Source organism: Lampetra fluviatilis, chromosome 46 (genome assembly GCF_964198595.1).
Source record: "Lampetra fluviatilis chromosome 46, kcLamFluv1.1, whole genome shotgun sequence".
NCBI classification, from domain to species: Eukaryota; Metazoa; Chordata; class Hyperoartia; order Petromyzontiformes; family Petromyzontidae; genus Lampetra; species Lampetra fluviatilis.
The window spans coordinates 5,803,581-5,821,615 of NC_136320.1; the positions used below are offsets into that span (position 1 = coordinate 5,803,581).

The window sequence follows — 18,035 nt, forward strand, 5'->3', positions numbered from 1 at the left end:
GTGCGGGTTGGTGAAGGGGGTAGGAAACCCGGGACTCATTTAATTTAACAGAGATTGGGGCCATCCATTTAGTATGTACGCATGGAGGGGGGAGAGGGGGGATAACCCAAATGCGTACGCTTGTGTATGGGGGGGGGAGTGAAGTCTCGATAATAATGTGTCTACATTGACCTTCAAATGAGTTAGATAGTCCGGCGGTGGACTATCTGTTTGCTTAAACACGTTAATATTATTAATCCTTGATCGTCTCTGCGTGGATTAAATATCGGCCGTTCTATTGGATTGGGGGGGGGTGCGTCAAGCTTTCGTACGCAGGTGGGGGGAGGGGGTGTAAAAAGTACATGTGCGTACAAGGAGGGGGGAAGGGGTCAAGTTTTGACAGATTTTTGCGTACGTACTAAATGGATGGCCCGAATTTGGGCACATAGTGCCTTATGTCACCACAAATTTGGTCACATTTAAGCCCTTTAATGAATCCAAATTTGGGCAGCAAGTTGGTTTGCCTCCAATGATTAGTCTGTGGGTTCGTGCCCTTTCTGTGTGGAGATTTACATTCTCCCCCTGTTCTGGATGGGCTTCCTCTGGGTTTTCCAGTTTCCACCCATATCTAAAAAAAGCATACAATGTTACTGTTATCGACCAAACATCCCAATGCAAATAAATTGCCTGCAAATGTATCAATTGGTATTGCACATAGCAACATCACCGCAAAAGCTTGGCGGGACCTTTCGGGAAAAATAGGCTTAATGCTCAGTAAGGCTTCCCCTGGGTAAGCAAGGCTAATAAAAAAAACTGTTTTGTAATTTTTTGCATTGGAGTCTCATACATGTTGTGATTGTTTGACAGTTATTGTGTAGCCCATGAGTTTCCTTTGTTTTTGCATATGTAGTGACTGTGCTTGTCACTGGTGCCGGGGCTTACCAAGCCACGGCGGGTAACGTGTTGTCATTATAGGCAGCCCGAGTTACGGGATGTAGTACCGGCCCTAGCGGGGCTTGGGTGAGTGCTGGTTAGCGCGGAGGCACCGCGAGCGGTGTGCGGTGCCGGCTCCCGGTGAGGGAGTGAAAGGGAGCGTCAGCCAGCCAGGGTTAGCTTGGGCATGATACGCTGGTTGACCCGCTGACACGTGACCGGACGATATTGGAGGGGGGCCACCGGTGGACGGGGACTGCATGGTGGTCACGTGGTCCAAAAGAGCTCTCGGGAACCTTCGAGAAGGAGCTCGAGAGATCTGGAAGGTGGGCGGGGCGAGGGGCGGAGCCAGCCCCAGGCCGGGGGCATCTAACGGGGGCTCCGTGAGGAGCTCGGGGTTCTTCGTGTGCTGGTGTGAAGAAGATCCACGTCGGGGAGAAGAAGCCTCTAGCCACGCGGTCCGGGACCCAGCTCGTGGTCCGGACCGGGATAGCGAACCGTGTGTAGTTCTGCCGTAGCGTGGTGAGATGGCCATTCGAGTCCCGAGTGTGGATTGTGTCGTGTTACGTACCGTTGTGTAAATTAATAGTGTTGCTCCTAAGATAACGTCTGCGACTCAATTGGACTCACTACACATAGGAAAACCACACTGGCCGAGATAAACTTTCGAGGATTTAAAATAGCGCGACGCAGTTCTCCAACCGTCTGAGCACATATCTGATAGATATTGTGCTCTGTGAAGCCCTCTGACCAAAGCATCAGTCTGCATCTGTATTAGGCAATTTATCCAACCATGCATATTGTGTCGAGTTGAGCCAAGCTTTAGCCTCTATTCCATCAGAAAGGCTTTTTAAACGAGGCTTTGCATCTTATTGGCACATATTGCATATAAACGTGCTGAGAAAATGAATGCATTTTATTCCTTTGCATCTATGCATGCAAATACAACGTACATGCTGTGATCTTGTGATTGTAATGGTGATGGTAGAGGCTTTTCTTCTTGAATGCTCAAGCTGAGGATGCAGCTGTTTCAAGAAGAAATGTAATTATTGTTAATTAAAGGTGTTGGTGTTAAAGTTTAAGGTTAATCTTAGATATCGTTTGTAAGGGAGACCTGCGAGATTGGTGGTTACTGTTAAAGTTGGGGGTTATTATTAGCGTTAGATGTTAAGGTTAGGGGTTAATGCTATAGTTATATTATTCGCGTTAGATGTTAAGGTTAGGGGTTAATGCTATAGTTATATTATTAGCGTTAGATGTTAAGGTTAGGGGTTAATGCTATAGTTATATTATTAGCATTAGATGTTAAGGTTAGGGGTTAATGCTATAGTTATATTATTCGCGTTAGATGTTAAGGTTAGGGGTTAATGCTATAGTTATATTATTCGCGTTAGATGTTAAGGTTAGGGGTTAATGCTATAGTTATATTATTCGCGTTAGATGTTAAGGTTAGGGGTTAATGCTATAGTTATATTATTCGCGTTAGATGTTAAGGTTAGGGGTTAATGCTATAGTTATATTATTCGCGTTAGATGTTAAGGTTAGGGGTTAATGCTATAGTTATATTATTCGCGTTAGATGTTAAGGTTTGGGGTTAATGCTATAGTTATATTATTCGCGTTAGATGTTAAGGTTAGGGGTTAATGCTATAGTTATATTATTCGCGTTAGATGTTAAGGTTAGGGGTTAATGCTATAGTTATATTATTCGCGTTAGATGTTAAGGTTTGGGGTTAATGCTATAGTTATATTATTCGCGTTAGATGTTAAGGTTAGGGGTTAATGCTATAGTTATATTATTCGCGTTAGATGTTAAGGTTAGGGGTTAATGCTATAGTTATATTATTCGCGTTAGATGTTAAGGTTAGGGGTTAATGCTATAGTTATATTATTCGCGTTAGATGTTAAGGTTAGGGGTTAATGCTATAGTTATATTATTCGCGTTAGATGTTAAGGTTTGGGGTTAATGCTATAGTTATATTATTCGCGTTAGATGTTAAGGTTAGGGGTTAATGCTATAGTTATATTATTCGCGTTAGATGTTAAGGTTAGGGGTTAATGCTATAGTTATATTAGCGTTAGATGTTAAGGTTAGGGGTTAATGCTATAGTTATATTCGCGTTAGATGTTAAGGTTAGGGGTTAATGCTATAGTTATATTATTCGCGTTAGATGTTAAGGTTAGGGGTTAATGCTATAGTTATATTATTCGCGTTAGATGTTAAGGTTAGGGGTTAATGCTATAGTTATATTATTCGCGTTAGATGTTAAGGTTAGGGGTTAATGCTATAGTTATGCTTTAATTGTTCGAGTCCGAGTCAACGGTTGGGTTGATGTTAGGGTTAATGTTTGCTTAAGGGGTTAGTGGTAGGATTTGGAGTTCATATAAATGTCATGTGATGTGTTATTGTTATAGTTGATATTAATAGTTGGATGTTAAGGTAAGGGATTAGTTTAAAGTTTTAGGCATTAGTTTTGGGGTTAGTAGTAGGTGTTAAAGGCTATGTTTGTGGTAAATATGTAGGTTGGCAATAAAGCTTAGAGTTAGTATTCTTTGGTTCTTTCAGTAAAGTCACGTAGATAGAAAAAATAAAAATAAAAACCATGACGTTTTGATCACAACACAAGCGGTCGTCATCAGGAAAAGGGGGGTTAGTCTCTAAAGGAAAACTGTTTATAAAGGTTTAAAATGGGCATAGCCCAAGTGGCAGCAGTATTGGCGGGGCAGCTAATGCTAATGTAAGTGATGGTCAACAACGGGAGCTGGCGTTGGGTTTCCACCAATTAAAGGGCTGCCAGGTAAAAATTAGCATGTTGATGTAAGATCGGAGAGTGGCCTCCACGGCGAGCGCGCTGAGGTGGCTATGTTAATGTGAGAGATTAGCATGTTAATGTGAGAGATTAGCATGTTAATGTGAGAGATTGGCATGTTAATGTGAGAGATTAGCATGTTAATGTGAGAGATTAGCATGTTAATGTGAGATCGCAGAGCCATCGCCACGTCGGCGCACGGAGGTGGCTGTGTTGGTGTGAGAAATTTAACCTGTTAATGTAAAATCGGAGAGCCGGAAATAACAACTAACATCGGAAGGTGGCAGGGTGGGAACATCACAATCAGTTATGACTTAACTGGTTGATTACGTCCTTCCAATGATTGCTAAGTTTGTACCCATCCTCTCGGTTGAAATTGTGTTAGAGTTAGTGTTTCCGTTCAATGTTTGTGTCTGGGTTTAATATTTGGGTCAGAGATAGGTGCTAGCCTTAGATATCAGTCTTCAGTGTCAGTAGGTGTTAGGTTAATAGTTAATTTTTAGTTTTAAGGGTGAGTGTTATTGTTCAGGTTAGGTGATGGGGTAAGAGTAGCGTGTTAGGGTTGGCCAGAGATAAGGCATCAAGCTATGTGAGCACCGTGTGTTGTCTGTGTCCCATACAGAACACGTCGTGCCTGGAGGACTTTGAGCGAATAAAGACGCTTGGCACAGGCTCGTTCGGCCGCGTCATGCTCGTCAAGCACAAGTCCAGCGACCAGTTTTTCGCCATGAAGATCCTCGACAAACAGAAGGTTAGGAGGCCAGGCTGTAGCCAGCACTGTGCACCATACACCCCTCACACATTGCACACACGATGTACCACATACACCGCACATTGCACACACCATACAAACACACACCATATTCAATACAAAGATACAGATCCTCCATAATATACTGAACAAACTTGGGGGAAGTGCTGTTAGCGAGCACCAATGAAGGCCACTATCCACCACACACACCATACACCATACCTCACACTCCCCATACAAATATCATACACACTTTTACACCACACACATCGCACACAACCTACACACCATACAACAACAGCTTCCATTTGACACTAAGTGTGGTGACATCACTTGTGCCAGGCTAGGTGAAGTGTCAAAGGTTCACTGACTGAAGGTTAAGAGACAAACCCAGGTGATGTCGGTTGACTGGCTGAGATGACTGGCAAATGCACTGCCTTTGGGCTCCACTGTGCCAACTTGCTGTTTTTTAGCTCCCCGGTGCTCTGCTCATTCTTTTACGTGTCAGTCTGCCCTCTGTTATTGTTGGAGGGTGACTTCCTCAATCTGCCCAGTAGCATTCTTCAAGAGCCTCTTCCATAGAGGCCGATCTTGACAACCTTCATACCAGTGTTCAGCAAGTAAACTCAGCTCCACATGCACCTGGACCACTTAAGTTCATCGCTTCTCTAGCCCTTGCTGCCATTGTTGACAATCCTTGTGTTGCCCTCTACCTTAAAAATTGGCTCTAAATAGAGAAGTGAGATTTATGGGTAATGGGCGGTGGAAGTATAAGATCGCAGGGCCAGGAACAAAGTTCCCACAGCAGAACTCTGTATACTTTTCGATTTAAAGCTTTCGTGACTGCAGGGATTCATCTTCTTGGTTCTTTCGGTAAAGTCACGTAGAATGGAAATAATAAAATGATAACAATAACAAATTATAAAATACAATTCTCACGACGTTTCGGCCACAACGCAAGCAGCCGTCCTCAGGTGGAGAACAGGTCTGTCGAGAAGACAGTCTGAAATTAGACTGTAGGGGGCAAGTGCTGTTAGTGAGCACCTATGAAGGCCGGAACGGTACACGAGGGGGTGGGTGGCCAGTACCACGCCCGACCACCTTTGTCTCCCCAGTGGAGATGTTTACACATCGCACCAGGTACTCATTTGAGGCTGAGTCGACATAGGGGAGGCCCAGGACCGGTTCAGATAATCGCCACTGGTGTTGGCCGTTAGCGGGAATCGAGCCCCTGGGTTGCCAGGTTTATAGCGCAGCACGCTAACCGCTACACTCTCGCTCCCCACCATATGACACCACACACACATACACACCAGAAATGTGCACTATACACCACACACCACTTATTTACCACACAGCCCACACACCTAAACGCATAGAAACATCATACATATGTAGTGGCATAGCGCTGGTTGCTGGTGAAAAAGGGCAACTGCGGTGTATGGCAGTACCCACGTCAACAGGCCACGATCGACACGAGAGGGGGACATCTCTGGGAAAGGCCGGGGAACCCGCCAGTATGTTCCAGAGAGGGGGCGTGGCTAGGGTGGAGAGAGGCCACGCTGAGAGTATCAGAAGGGCCCCTGTGGGGGACCTCGTGGCTGTTTCTGGAAGTGGGATCCCCGTTGTGCTGTTCAAGGTAGTCGTCGTCACCACCTCGTCGTCACCACCTCGTCGTCACCATCTCGTCGCTGCCGTCTTCACTCTATGTTGCGCTGATGATCGTTGTTGGCTTTTTGCATTCAGCGCCGTCAGTGTTAGACGGTTAGTGTTTTGTATAGACTAGCAACAGTAATAGTGTGTGCCCACGTAGGGTGTGTATTATCCCGATGGTGCTCGTTCAATAAAAGAAGTGCATCCAAGTCTTACTGTCCTCGAGTTAAGCCACTACACATACAAAGATACTCTACATATCGGGCATAATTTTCACTTGACAGAAGGCAGTATCCATAAGATGTTGTTTTTCTCCCGAATATTGCCCCCTATTGAATTTTTTTTTTGGCCAAATGTCATCATCCAATAAGAATGTTGGTGAAAGTGGTCGACCTTTTGCCAAAGCTACAGCTGACCCAATATTGTCAGGTGAACGGGTGGGACAGCATGTTAGCCTCAAGGCCATAAAGAGAACACAAGTGTGTGGTGATTAGAATTGGTAGATGCCTGTGCTTTACACAGTTTTTGGTGTCCATTCTAGGCCCCACGCACAGCTGATGAACTGTTCTGAGTTATGGATGTGGCAAAAAACAGGTGACACACAAATTCTTATTTGGCCCTAGGAATAAATCTTCTCAATACCTTAGTACAGCCTGGAGCTGGCCAAATGGATGATGTAGGTTATTTTGGTGGGCTCACACCATCACACACACAAGCACCGTGCAATCCAGTGCGAGAGCAAGGTGGCCCTAGCCACTGCTTTAGTGCTATTTACACACGTTGATGTAACTAGCAAAGATCTAGTTTCTTACTGCAACACAGTTATAATTTAATTTATTGTACTGTAAACAGTAGAGCAAGTAGGCCACTGCACATATGAAATAGTGATCTGTTTGCTGTACTTGCCAACATCATTTTCAGAGTGCTCTCTGTCCACTTATGATTTTCCCCGATGTACAACACTTGGTCAGACATCCAATTAATACTGGTAGGAACCTCCTGGTTACACCAGCCCACAGGGGATTATTGTGTCCGTCCGTCGTGCATCCAAAAATGGGAGGGGTGGGGCTGGGTGAAGATGGGAGGGTGGGGCTGGGTGGGGGGTGGGAGAGGTGGGGCTGGGTGGGGAGGGGCTGGTCACCCCGTGGTGCCATTATAAAACTCAACGTTTAACCTACTCACGCCGGCTTGTGCCCACCCTCACAGTCGGCCATATTTGCGGAATACACCACGCCGCCGTTGACCCTGGCCATTGACTGAGCAACCCAACGTTCCTACCAGCTCCCTCCACAGGAATGTGTTGGACTTTCAGGTGCAACAGCATTATTAACTTACTTCTATTGCTGTTGTTATAGCTGTTGCTTTTGCTGTTATTGATGCAGCTAATACCCCTATTTTTGTTCATAATAAACCCTATTTTTGTGTTTAAATTGTTATTCGAATGGTTTTAGTGTTGTTACACGCATTCCACAAACACGTGTATGCATGGCGTGTGTGCCGTGTGCGGATGACTGCAGGTGGTCAAGTTAAAACAAGTGGAACACACGCTCAATGAGAAACGCATCCTGCAGGCCATCAGCTTCCCTTTCCTCGTGCGCCTCGAATACAGCTTCAAGGTGATCCCGGCTTCACCTTGCTCTCCGCCATCCCTCCTTGCTTCTCCCCGTTACTCCGTGTGCTTCCTATTACCTACAAAATCGTCTCTCCTAACCCTGTATGTATGTAAGTTTAACTTCTTTCCTGCCATATGTAGCCGACGTGCTCATCCTTGATCGTAGCTTCCTGACCAACTGTCTCATCTTTGAGACATGCTCTTCAGAGCTACTCTTTCGGGATCGCCGTGGCAAGCGCTGCTCCTCCCGTCTCATCTTTAGTTTCCTCTCCACCACTCTTCACCCTTCCCCACTCGACTTTGCACCCACATCTCCCCACATCTCTCCTTACCCCTCGCTATTCATCTTCGTGCATCATCCTCTCCTTCCCCGTAACCCTTCACCTGTCTACATATCTCTTACCTGCTAAGATTATATGGTACTCGTTGGGTAAGCACATTGCCCTAATTCTTGTGGACAGGCAGCGCTTTCAATGTAATGTTAGCCAGCTGCGGTACTTGCCACAACTGATAGTTGTTCCGGCCGAATGTGGACAGGCACTCTTCGCTGTGTGCCACAGATTATTTGGAATCCTCAGCTCCATAAATGTGAGCAATTCAAACACCTTATATTAGCCTCAGACAACAAATGAAGTGGTTGGTCGTTAGCTTAATAATTGCTATTGAAGTGTGTTTTATTTGAAACACGGAATATTGAACAAATTAGTTCCATCAAATCCCAGTTTGGGATCAACTCAACCTGTCATCACTCAGACCAAAGGAATGAGTACCACTTCCTGGCAGGTCAACAGGGGTTGTCCTGTGCATGTGACATTTCGATCATAGGATCTGTGCCATAAACAGAGATGAGCACTCCCCAAAGGCCCCTTTGAGGGGTGAGACACGTTGATTTTTTTGTTCTAAATTAATACTAATAGAGCCGAGCACACAGATGTGTGTTCCTGATACCACCAGACTCATACACTCTCCCACTGTCATACTATGTGTTATGTATATGCATTTACTCTGCACCTTCTAAATCATAAATGTCCACGAGACTTAACTAACGAAGCTTCCCCCTGCGAATTGATACATTTTCATGATTCAGGGCCCTGATTTAAATCAAGAATTTTTTTTATTTTTTGTCTTGTTGCTTTTTGCCTTTATTGTCTTGTTTGGTTTGTACTCTAATAATAGATTTGTTTTATAACGTATTTTTGAGAAATATTCACATAGCGCTGAACAATTACGGAGCAGTATTATGGTCACATGAGAGGTAGTCTAGCCCATACAGATAAGAGAGAAACAAGTACGACCAATAACAAGCATGGTACTGGCTGTATCATTCTGTCCTGTCTTGTTTGTACTGTCTTGTTAATATTTGAGCCATTTTGTTTATTCTGACCATTAGTCATAAATAAAATATTTCCTTAACATGTTTGCATAATTTGGAAATAATCTCATCTTAACACGCACCATTCATTGTATGTGTCATGAGAAAATGATGACATTTTTATTGATGAATGCCTAACGCTGATGGTGGGAGGCTTTTTGCCTATGTTAATTAGGGGTCATTTTTATCACGTTGAAAACGGCACGAATTGTAGGGCACCAAAAATAGGCTGTAAAATTGCTGTAAAAGCCTCCATTACCCACATACTCCTCCTCGTGTCTGTTCCCATTAGCCATTTCTCCCTCCCTCCATCAGTGCCTTCTGTGCCCTCCAAGAATCTCTGCTGTCACGAGCAATTACTATCCCTTTACACTGTCCGAGAGTGCTCCAGGTTGGATCCCCTGACCCGAACGCAACCACATCTGCAGTACAGCCACTGACCAGGCAGTGAGACATTGACTGTCTTGCTGCATTCCATTAATCTTTGTTGACATGGCTTTCTATCACTCTCATCATTCTACTGCTGTTCCCACGATCCTTGCTCTTCATGGCCACTGCTTGGAATTAGGCTCCGGTGCTTTGACATGGTCAAGCATAATAGTATCCCATCGCAAGCATGTTCGTCGACTTCTTTAATCAATGAATATTTAAAGCATTACATGTGAACCATAGTGGCTCGTGTGGGAGACAGAAGAGGGACGTAGTGATGCCCGATTTGTTCCACAGGACAATTCCAACCTCTACATGGTGCTGGAGTACGTGCCCGGTGGAGAGATGTTCTCACATCTGCGCAGGATCGGCCGCTTCAGGTCTTGACAGACAGGCGCACGGATGAACAAGCACACAGGCACATGGATGTACCGATGGAGACACATGGATACACAAGCAGCCATGTAGCCCTGGGGTAGGGAACCTTTCCCCTACTGGGGGCCGAACAGGATAACTTCTCATTAACATTCGATGGGCGGGAGTGTGATGCAGTGGTAATACCTGTGTCTCAAAATACGTAATCTCCTAGGTTCGATTCCTGACTTGGGCACCTTTATGTGTGGAGTTTGTATGTTCTCCCCCCCCCTGTTCTGCATGGGTTTCTTCCACATTCTCCATTTTCCTCCAGTAGCAAAAAAAACATGTAATTGGTATTGGCCAAAACATCCCATTACTAAAATAAAATCCTGCAACTTACTTGCAATATTGTTCCCTATTGCGAAAACCTGGCGGAGCCATCGTGAAAATGTTTTTCCTGGGTGAACAAGCGTAACAATATTAAAACAAACACCTTAGTGTTATCGAATAATTGTGCGATAAATTACATGTGCCTCGTATGAAGATGCACCTCCAGCGACAGAAGTGACTGAGCACGCACTAATTGCATACTCGTGTTTCCTCTAGTACCCAGTTAGTGCAACTAAGATGCTTGCAGTGATGGATAATTATTGTTTGCGGGCAGTTTAGAAGTAATAGGCCTCATGTGGCCATGGACTGTATGTTGCCCACCCCTGATATAGACAGATGTAAGCCGGTTGGTGCTGTGATTAAAGCAACAAATGTTGTCGATTGCATCTCATTGCTTTCTGTCTTCTGTTGTGAATGTCAAAGTTGCTTCCCCTATCTTTCCATGCAATTCCCGGCATGGTGTATATAGTACCAAGGGAGTTGTAAAATGTGGCATCTTGCCTCAGCTACTTTTGTCGATCCAGCTGGTGCTGAGGTTATAAAACACTTGATTCTTGACAATTGGAGGGTTGCATGTTCAAATCCTTGTCAAGGATCATCTCAAACCATTATCACTCTGGGATTGTGATAGATCTGGTACCACTCTCTGGGATGGAAGCAGCAGTGGTCACCCTATGTTGAGACTGGCCCAGACTATTGGAATGGGGAACTTTCACTCCTGTTTCAGGGCCATCGGTAGGTATGAGCACCTCCCATTGCATGTGTGTGCATGCACACCTTTACGATTTAGGTGACCCGAACTCTTATGCCAGGCTCTTGATAAGCAGGAGAGATGTAGAGGCATGTAACATTTGGGCGATAAAGGATGCAGGGCGTGGTTGTGGTTACATCATTTAATGTGCCATGTCAACCTTAATAGGTGCTCGCTAAGAACATGCCCCCATAGTCTACAAGGTGAAACAAAATATGTATCTTTGCATTAGTGGGTGTGCATCTGTATCTGTGTGTGCGTACATACATGTGAATGTCCTGTTAATACATGTGTATGCATGCATGTGCCAGTGGTACAAAAAGTTCTGAGGCTAATATAGAGGGGATTATCAGAAGCTATTGATGTTGCAGCTACTTATAGTCCTTGTTGCGTGTATGCAAATGGCACAGTATTCTAGACGTCTTTGTTCCTTATTCCATGAAGGAGGCTGAAAATGTTAAATCATTGTGCTGTCATAGAATGTTTGCTGCTGAACCGAAAGGACGTTTGAAATCCATGTTCAAAGTGTTTGGGGAAAATGCACCATAATGTGCAACACTTAAAATGTGGGTTTCACAACTTTGTCCGAGCAGAAAGACTGTTGATGATGACTCCAGGTCAGGGCGGCCTGGGACTGCAATGATTGAGGCCAACATCAAGGCCGTGCAATGACATAGCTTTGTAAAACTTCCCTGTATATGGGATTCCTGGAAAACACTCTATGCATGATATTTTTGGAATGAACAAGGCATGTGCACCTTGGGTGCCGGAGCATGCGGACACGTGGCAAGGAGTGTGACCACTTCTCATGATAATCTAGAAGGGCTGAAGGCAGACGGAGACACATTTGAGGCAATGTATTACTTACCGGTGATGATACCTTGATTTGCCATTCGGACCCTCAGTCCAAGAGAAATCCATGCAGTAGAAAAATCGAACTTCTCCAACGCAAAAAATGTTCAAGTTGGACCACTGCAGGCAAGATCATGTATGCCATATTTTCAGATGCTAAAGCTGTGGTGCATATTGACTTCATGTCACACACAGAGACAATGACAGCTCAATACAATATCAAGCAGACTTTCTCCATCGCCTGCGTAAGTAAAAGAGAAAATACATGGGAAGATTAGAACCGCACCCCTTGCCTGTGCGTGACATTGCCCCATATCAGAATCGGAATCAGAATATTTATTTATACTGGAGAAATCCGAAGAGCTATAAAGCTCTTTTTCACAGATGCCCAGTAGGCGCAGGTAAGAACGTTACAACAACAAACAATACCAAACATGGTAGTTGTGCAAAGTACAGGAAAGGTAAACAATCACCCAAAAAACATCTAATTAAAACTAAGACCATCCCCATCCTACGAGGCATAGCCCACTGAGGTGTTAACTTGCGTTTTAGAAAAGACCTGGACACAAATTAAAGCTCGGCAAAGTGGCTTATAATGTGGAAATTAAGAGCAGCAAAATAATCTAAATAATCTGAATGTAAAAGCTGCAAAGACTAAGAGTGTCAAGGAATACCAGTTGGACAAACTCCACACGCTGCCTATTCCGCACACCTGATTCCTGGTGACTTTTTTCCGAAGTGACTAAATATTTACGTTGGTCACGTTTTGTTGGTTTTGACGAGGTGAAATAAAATAAGGTCACATAAGACACACTGACTGTGAAGTCCGTAGCCGCTAAGTGGTTATGTTTTTTGACTGGTGAATGGGAAAGCTTGGTTCAAATCTCACTAGGATTTATTTAGTGTTTAAAAAAAAATCTATTTTGTTTTATCCCAAAGTGGAGGAGTGTTGTGCCCTGATTTGACAAAAAATTTCTAATAGAAGGCTGTGTATGGGAACCTGAATGGACAGGATGAAAAGTTATTTCTGCAGGGATTTGGAAAGCTTCATTATTGATATGAGGGTGAAGGTGTTAATAATTGTGTGGTTCTTTTTCGGGTTTGTATGTAGTTTTAATGTATGTTCGGCTCAGACACTTTGAACCACACCCTCGTTTTTACATACACATATGTATGTGCTGTGCCTTTGTTTATTTACTTGCCAGCTTATATATCCCCACGTGTGTGCAAGTGTGCTGTGGCTCTGTTTGTTTACATACTAGTGTGTTAATGCCCGGTGTGTGTTTGTGTACATTCTGTACCCACGTCTGTTTACATGCCGGTGTGTGTACCGTATTTTCCCGCATATAACCCGCGGGGTAGACCACTTTTTACATACAAAACAAGACCCTGCCGGGTATATGGAGGCGCGGGCTATCCCACAAATATTTTTAACGTGTGACATGTCATAACTCGTTTAATGTTTTCATGGTAGGACTATCCACTATGCAACACTTACCTTTGACTAAAGCACTGCTGAATAAACCACTCACACTAAAATTGAACATGTTATCACGTTTTAAATTATTCGAATTGTTTGTACAATGAAACGACTGTTTGAAGTGGGCGCACTTTGTTTACGTAACACTTTCAGTGGCTGTAGGGGGGATTGCACAATGGGAAGGGCCTTAAGTGTCTACCAGATGCGGAATCATAATTGCCGAGTCCCTTAGGCCGCTGCTATTGGCTGAGCACTATACAGTCGCGACCATGAGCTTTGTTTCAAACTTCCAATGGCTTTGTTGCCAGGAGGCAGTGGCGTTACAGTAGTGCCGCTATTGTCTGCACAGTGCACAATCTACCAGTGCTAAATCTGTACAGGGGTAACTACCGGGTCCAGTAGCTGTAATATGATGAGGTCGAATGCTGGTAAGCCTAACCGTACGCTTACTTAAAGTACTTATCTACCAGTTATGTGTTACTTATTGGATATTTATTTTTGTTACTTGTTTACTGTTTTAAGTTCACTCGTTTCCGGTTAGTTTGTTTTCTTTATTAACAATTGATAGTGGAATGTATTACAAATGTCAACTTTGTATTAATATCATGGAATTAAGCTGCGGTAACGACCTTAAATATATGCATGCGGGGTATATGGAGGTGCGGGCTATCTGAAATTGTTTTACACAAAACGCTATTTTTGCGGGGTATATGCGTCTGCGGGTTATATACGTATGCGGGCTATATGTGGGGAAATACGGTATATCCCTGCGTGTGTGGCTATGTGTGTGCCTGTGTGTGCTTACATGCTGGTGTGCATATCCCCACGTGTGTGTGCTGTGCCCAACTGTGTGCAGTGGTGCAGGGGTTAGCACTCTGCGCTACAAACCTTGAGTTCAATTCTCACTTCTGGTCAATACCAGTGACGGTTATCTGAACTGGTTCTGGGCCTCCCCTAGCTCGACTCAGCCTTGACTGAGTTCCTGGTGTGGTGTGTCAGCACTAGAGAGACAAAGGTGGCAAGGCGTGGTTCTGGCCACACTACCCCATCATGTGCCATTCTGGCCTTCATAGGTGCTCACGAACAGCACTTGCCCCATCAGTCTGTTAAGGCTATACGGGCGATCTTGTTGTCTTTACAGTGAGCCCCACTCACGGTTCTACGCGGCACAAATCGTGTTGGCGTTTGAGTACCTGCACTCGTTGGACCTCATCTACCGGGACCTCAAGCCTGAGAACCTCCTTATTGACCAGCAAGGATACATCCAGGTGCGCACAGGCTCACACGAAGTATACATGAGTATACAGGAGCATCAGGGCACTTAACACATATTTTACTCAGTCACTCAGGGTACACAGAGGTACACAGAGGTACACACAGCTACATATAGAAAAAGGCACATGCAGGTATATATGGGAGTAGGTTGGGGAGTATATCACCAGTGGTCTGCATGGTAAACCTATACGAATGGTAAACACGTTGCCTTGGGCCTACTGTTGTGCAATGACAGGAAAACACTATCCTTCCACGTGTAACTTAATTGGCGTGCAGCAGGGGTCTTGCTAACATTTTTTTATGTTTCCTAATTTTCAACTCTTTTATTTCCATGTGTGAACAGGTGACAGACTTTGGGTTTGCTAAGCGCGTGAAGGGGCGAACCTGGACTCTGTGTGGAACACCAGAGTATCTGGCTCCCGAGATCATCCTCAGCAAGGTACACTGGCTCACCCTCAACTGCTGCACACACTCCCGCCTTGACCACAAATGTACCTGCTGCTGTGTGAGAGGACTGGTGGTACAATGGTTTGATCGCTGTACTATGAACTTGACAACCTAAGCTTGATTCTTGGCCATGGCTAACATCAAGTTATTTGTTTAACCGGTCCTGGACTGTCCCAAGTCCAACTCAGTGTTATATGAGTCTCCGGTGTCGTGATAACAAATCAGCACTGGGGAGACGAAGGCGGCCGGGCGTGGAATTTGCCACACCATCCCCTCATGCCCTGGCTCACCTTAATAGGGTGTTCACCAACAGCACTTACTCCAATAGTCTGTTGAAGGCTGTACGGGAGATCTTGTCTTTTTGTGTGCTTACGTAGAGAGCAGCAGCACATGCATAATAACATCGGTGTCAAGTGGTATCTGAACGTTCTGGGCCTCATCTAACTCGAGTTGGTCTTAAATTAATACCTGGCGTGGTGTGTAAACATCAGCGCTGGGGAGATTAAGGCATCCCAGCATGATACTGGCCATACCACCCCATTGTATGCTTGTGTCACCCTTAATAGGTGAACAGTCGTTAAGGCTAAGGGGATCTTTGTGGCTGTGTGTGTGCTTGCATGTGTACAGTCAACCCTTGGTAAAACCAAAACACGTGACACAAAATGTACTAAAATTAGGATATAAAAAAACGTATGTATTGTTTACCGGTGTAGATTGAGGCAAGAATGTGTCCTGTTTTTTGAGAATCAGCGCCGCCGCCTACTTGACCCTGATTCAATATTTCCTTCTTCAAGTGATAGGGTAACGGCTGACATTGAGTCGCTGATCCTCGCCAAGTGAGGAGCAGCCAAACGTTAAACCAGCTTGTGCATAAAAAGGTGCCAGTGAGCACAGTTAATCCGTAGCCTAGATAATCGAGAGCAGGCTGTGTATAGTTGATGAACCACCGTTGCACGGTGCTGTTTTAATTGTGTGGACATGCGTGCCACTTAGGGCTACAACAAAGCGGTTGACTGGTGGGCGCTGGGCGTGCTCATCTACGAGATGGCGGCTGGGTACCCGCCATTCTTCGCCGACCAACCCATCCAGATCTACGAGAAGATCGTCTCTGGGAAGGTACGCGTGTCCCAGCACTGCAACTTACCTCATTGCCCACTCGTAAATTGTCCTCTCTCTGCTATTGTCAGAAGTTACTACTATAGAGTTAGTTACTACTACTATAGTCAGTTGATACTACTTTGGAGTCAATAGATATGACTTTTGATTCAGTAGATACTACTATAGTCATTAGATACTACTGTAGAGTCAGTATTTACTACGATAGAGTCGATAGATACTACTATTGAGTCAGTCGATACTATTGTAGAGCCAGATACTATTGTAAAGTTAGATACTACTATAGATTCACTAGACACTCCTCACTCTATTGTGTGTAGGGTGTGTAGGTATTTATGCCTATGCGGGGGTAAAAATATATTTTGAGGGGGGGGTCGACAATTTTCGAAACATTAGACCAACTATTTACCCCCCACTTTCTATAACTTTTTGGACTTCTGCAAGCCTCTTATCATTTTGTTGATGGACAAATGGGCAGACAAACGGAACGCCGGGCTTTCACAACAGCTTGGTATTTGTTTATGTTTGTTATGTTTTTAAGAGAAGTTTTGAAATATATTTTTCTCCCGGGCAACGCCGGGTACTTCCTGCTAGTTATTTAATGTAATGTGTGCGGTGAGTACCACATTTGTGTACCCATTTAATGAATACACATGTTTGCAATAATATTTACTTCATGTACATGACTTTGTGTTGTTTATGCAATCAAGACAATTGCAGCTGGAACACTTGTTGAAATATGTAAATAAATATGTTTAACCGTGTGCACCTTGTATTGAAAATGGTAATCACCTTGTAATAACAGGAAAATGTAGTGATTGACACACAAGTTTAGAAGACATAGGTTGTTTCAATTGAATGTGTTTATGGGGATAATCATCGCAACTGAACAAGGTGTAAGTACGAGTCAATGTAGCTGTTATATACATTTCTGAAATGCGCTTGACGTGTGCGTACTTGACAGAATAGTGGCATAATGGCTTTTGCGCCACATGAAACCAACCACCTGAGTTAAATTCCAAGTCAAGGTTAACATGCGGTATATGAAGTGACATCTGCACCAGTCTTCACCAATCCACAGTGACCAGTGTGATGAAGTGTGGTCAAACATCCCACTTGACACCTTCCATCAGTGGATTGGCACAGAGCTTTTATGGACAATAATACAAGCAAGTCAATGAAGCTAATAGGCTGCCTGTTGCATCCCACTTGCATGTGCCCTCACTGCCATTGTCGCTGCAGGTGCGGTTCCCTTCTCACTTCAGCTCGGACCTCAAGGACCTGCTGAGGAACCTGCTCCAAGTGGACCTCACCAAGCGATTCGGAAACCTCAAGAACGGCGTCAATGACATCAAGAACCACAAGTGGTTCTCCACCACCGACTGGATCGCAATTTACCAGCGCAAGGTGCCTCCCCCCATCTCTAAGGCAACACCACCACTGACGTTAACCTGAACCCAACTGTGAGACGAAGGGGACAACCTCAAACCAGGCGGCAGTGATGACGAGACCATAAGAGTGGTCTTTGAGGGGTGTGTGAGCTCTGTAACATCAGATTACTCCAGTATAAATACATTCTCTGATTCTGATAAGACAGCAGACCTAGGATTGGTTGGGTGTCCACTGCAAATTAAATTTAACACAAGAAAGCAAAACGATGTATGATAGTTCTAGATTTGAAGCTTTAGTGACTGCAAGGATTCATATTCTTATGTTTTTTCGGTAAAGTCACGTAGGTAAAAAAGCTAAATTAATAAAAGTAAAATAAAAATTAAATAAAAATCACAACGTTTCGGAGGCACCTGAAGACGGAAGCTTGTGTTGCCTCC

The 18,035-nt window shown here is 44.4% G+C and overlaps 1 protein-coding gene across 2 annotated transcripts in view; it reads left to right on the plus strand.

Annotated features, from left to right (window-relative positions):
* LOC144947710 (cAMP-dependent protein kinase catalytic subunit alpha) overlaps window positions 1–18,035 on the plus strand; it is a 79,778-nt gene that overhangs the window by 50,082 nt on the left and 11,661 nt on the right. For both annotated transcript variants that reach the window (XM_078877015.1, XM_078877016.1), the window contains exons 3-9: window positions 4,344–4,472; window positions 7,643–7,741; window positions 9,836–9,918; window positions 14,510–14,636; window positions 14,987–15,082; window positions 16,084–16,206; window positions 17,449–17,613. In XM_078877015.1, the coding sequence (XP_078733141.1) occupies window positions 4,344–4,472; window positions 7,643–7,741; window positions 9,836–9,918; window positions 14,510–14,636; window positions 14,987–15,082; window positions 16,084–16,206; window positions 17,449–17,613 (822 nt within the window). The remainder of the gene's footprint in view (window positions 1–4,343; window positions 4,473–7,642; window positions 7,742–9,835; window positions 9,919–14,509; window positions 14,637–14,986; window positions 15,083–16,083; window positions 16,207–17,448; window positions 17,614–18,035) is intronic.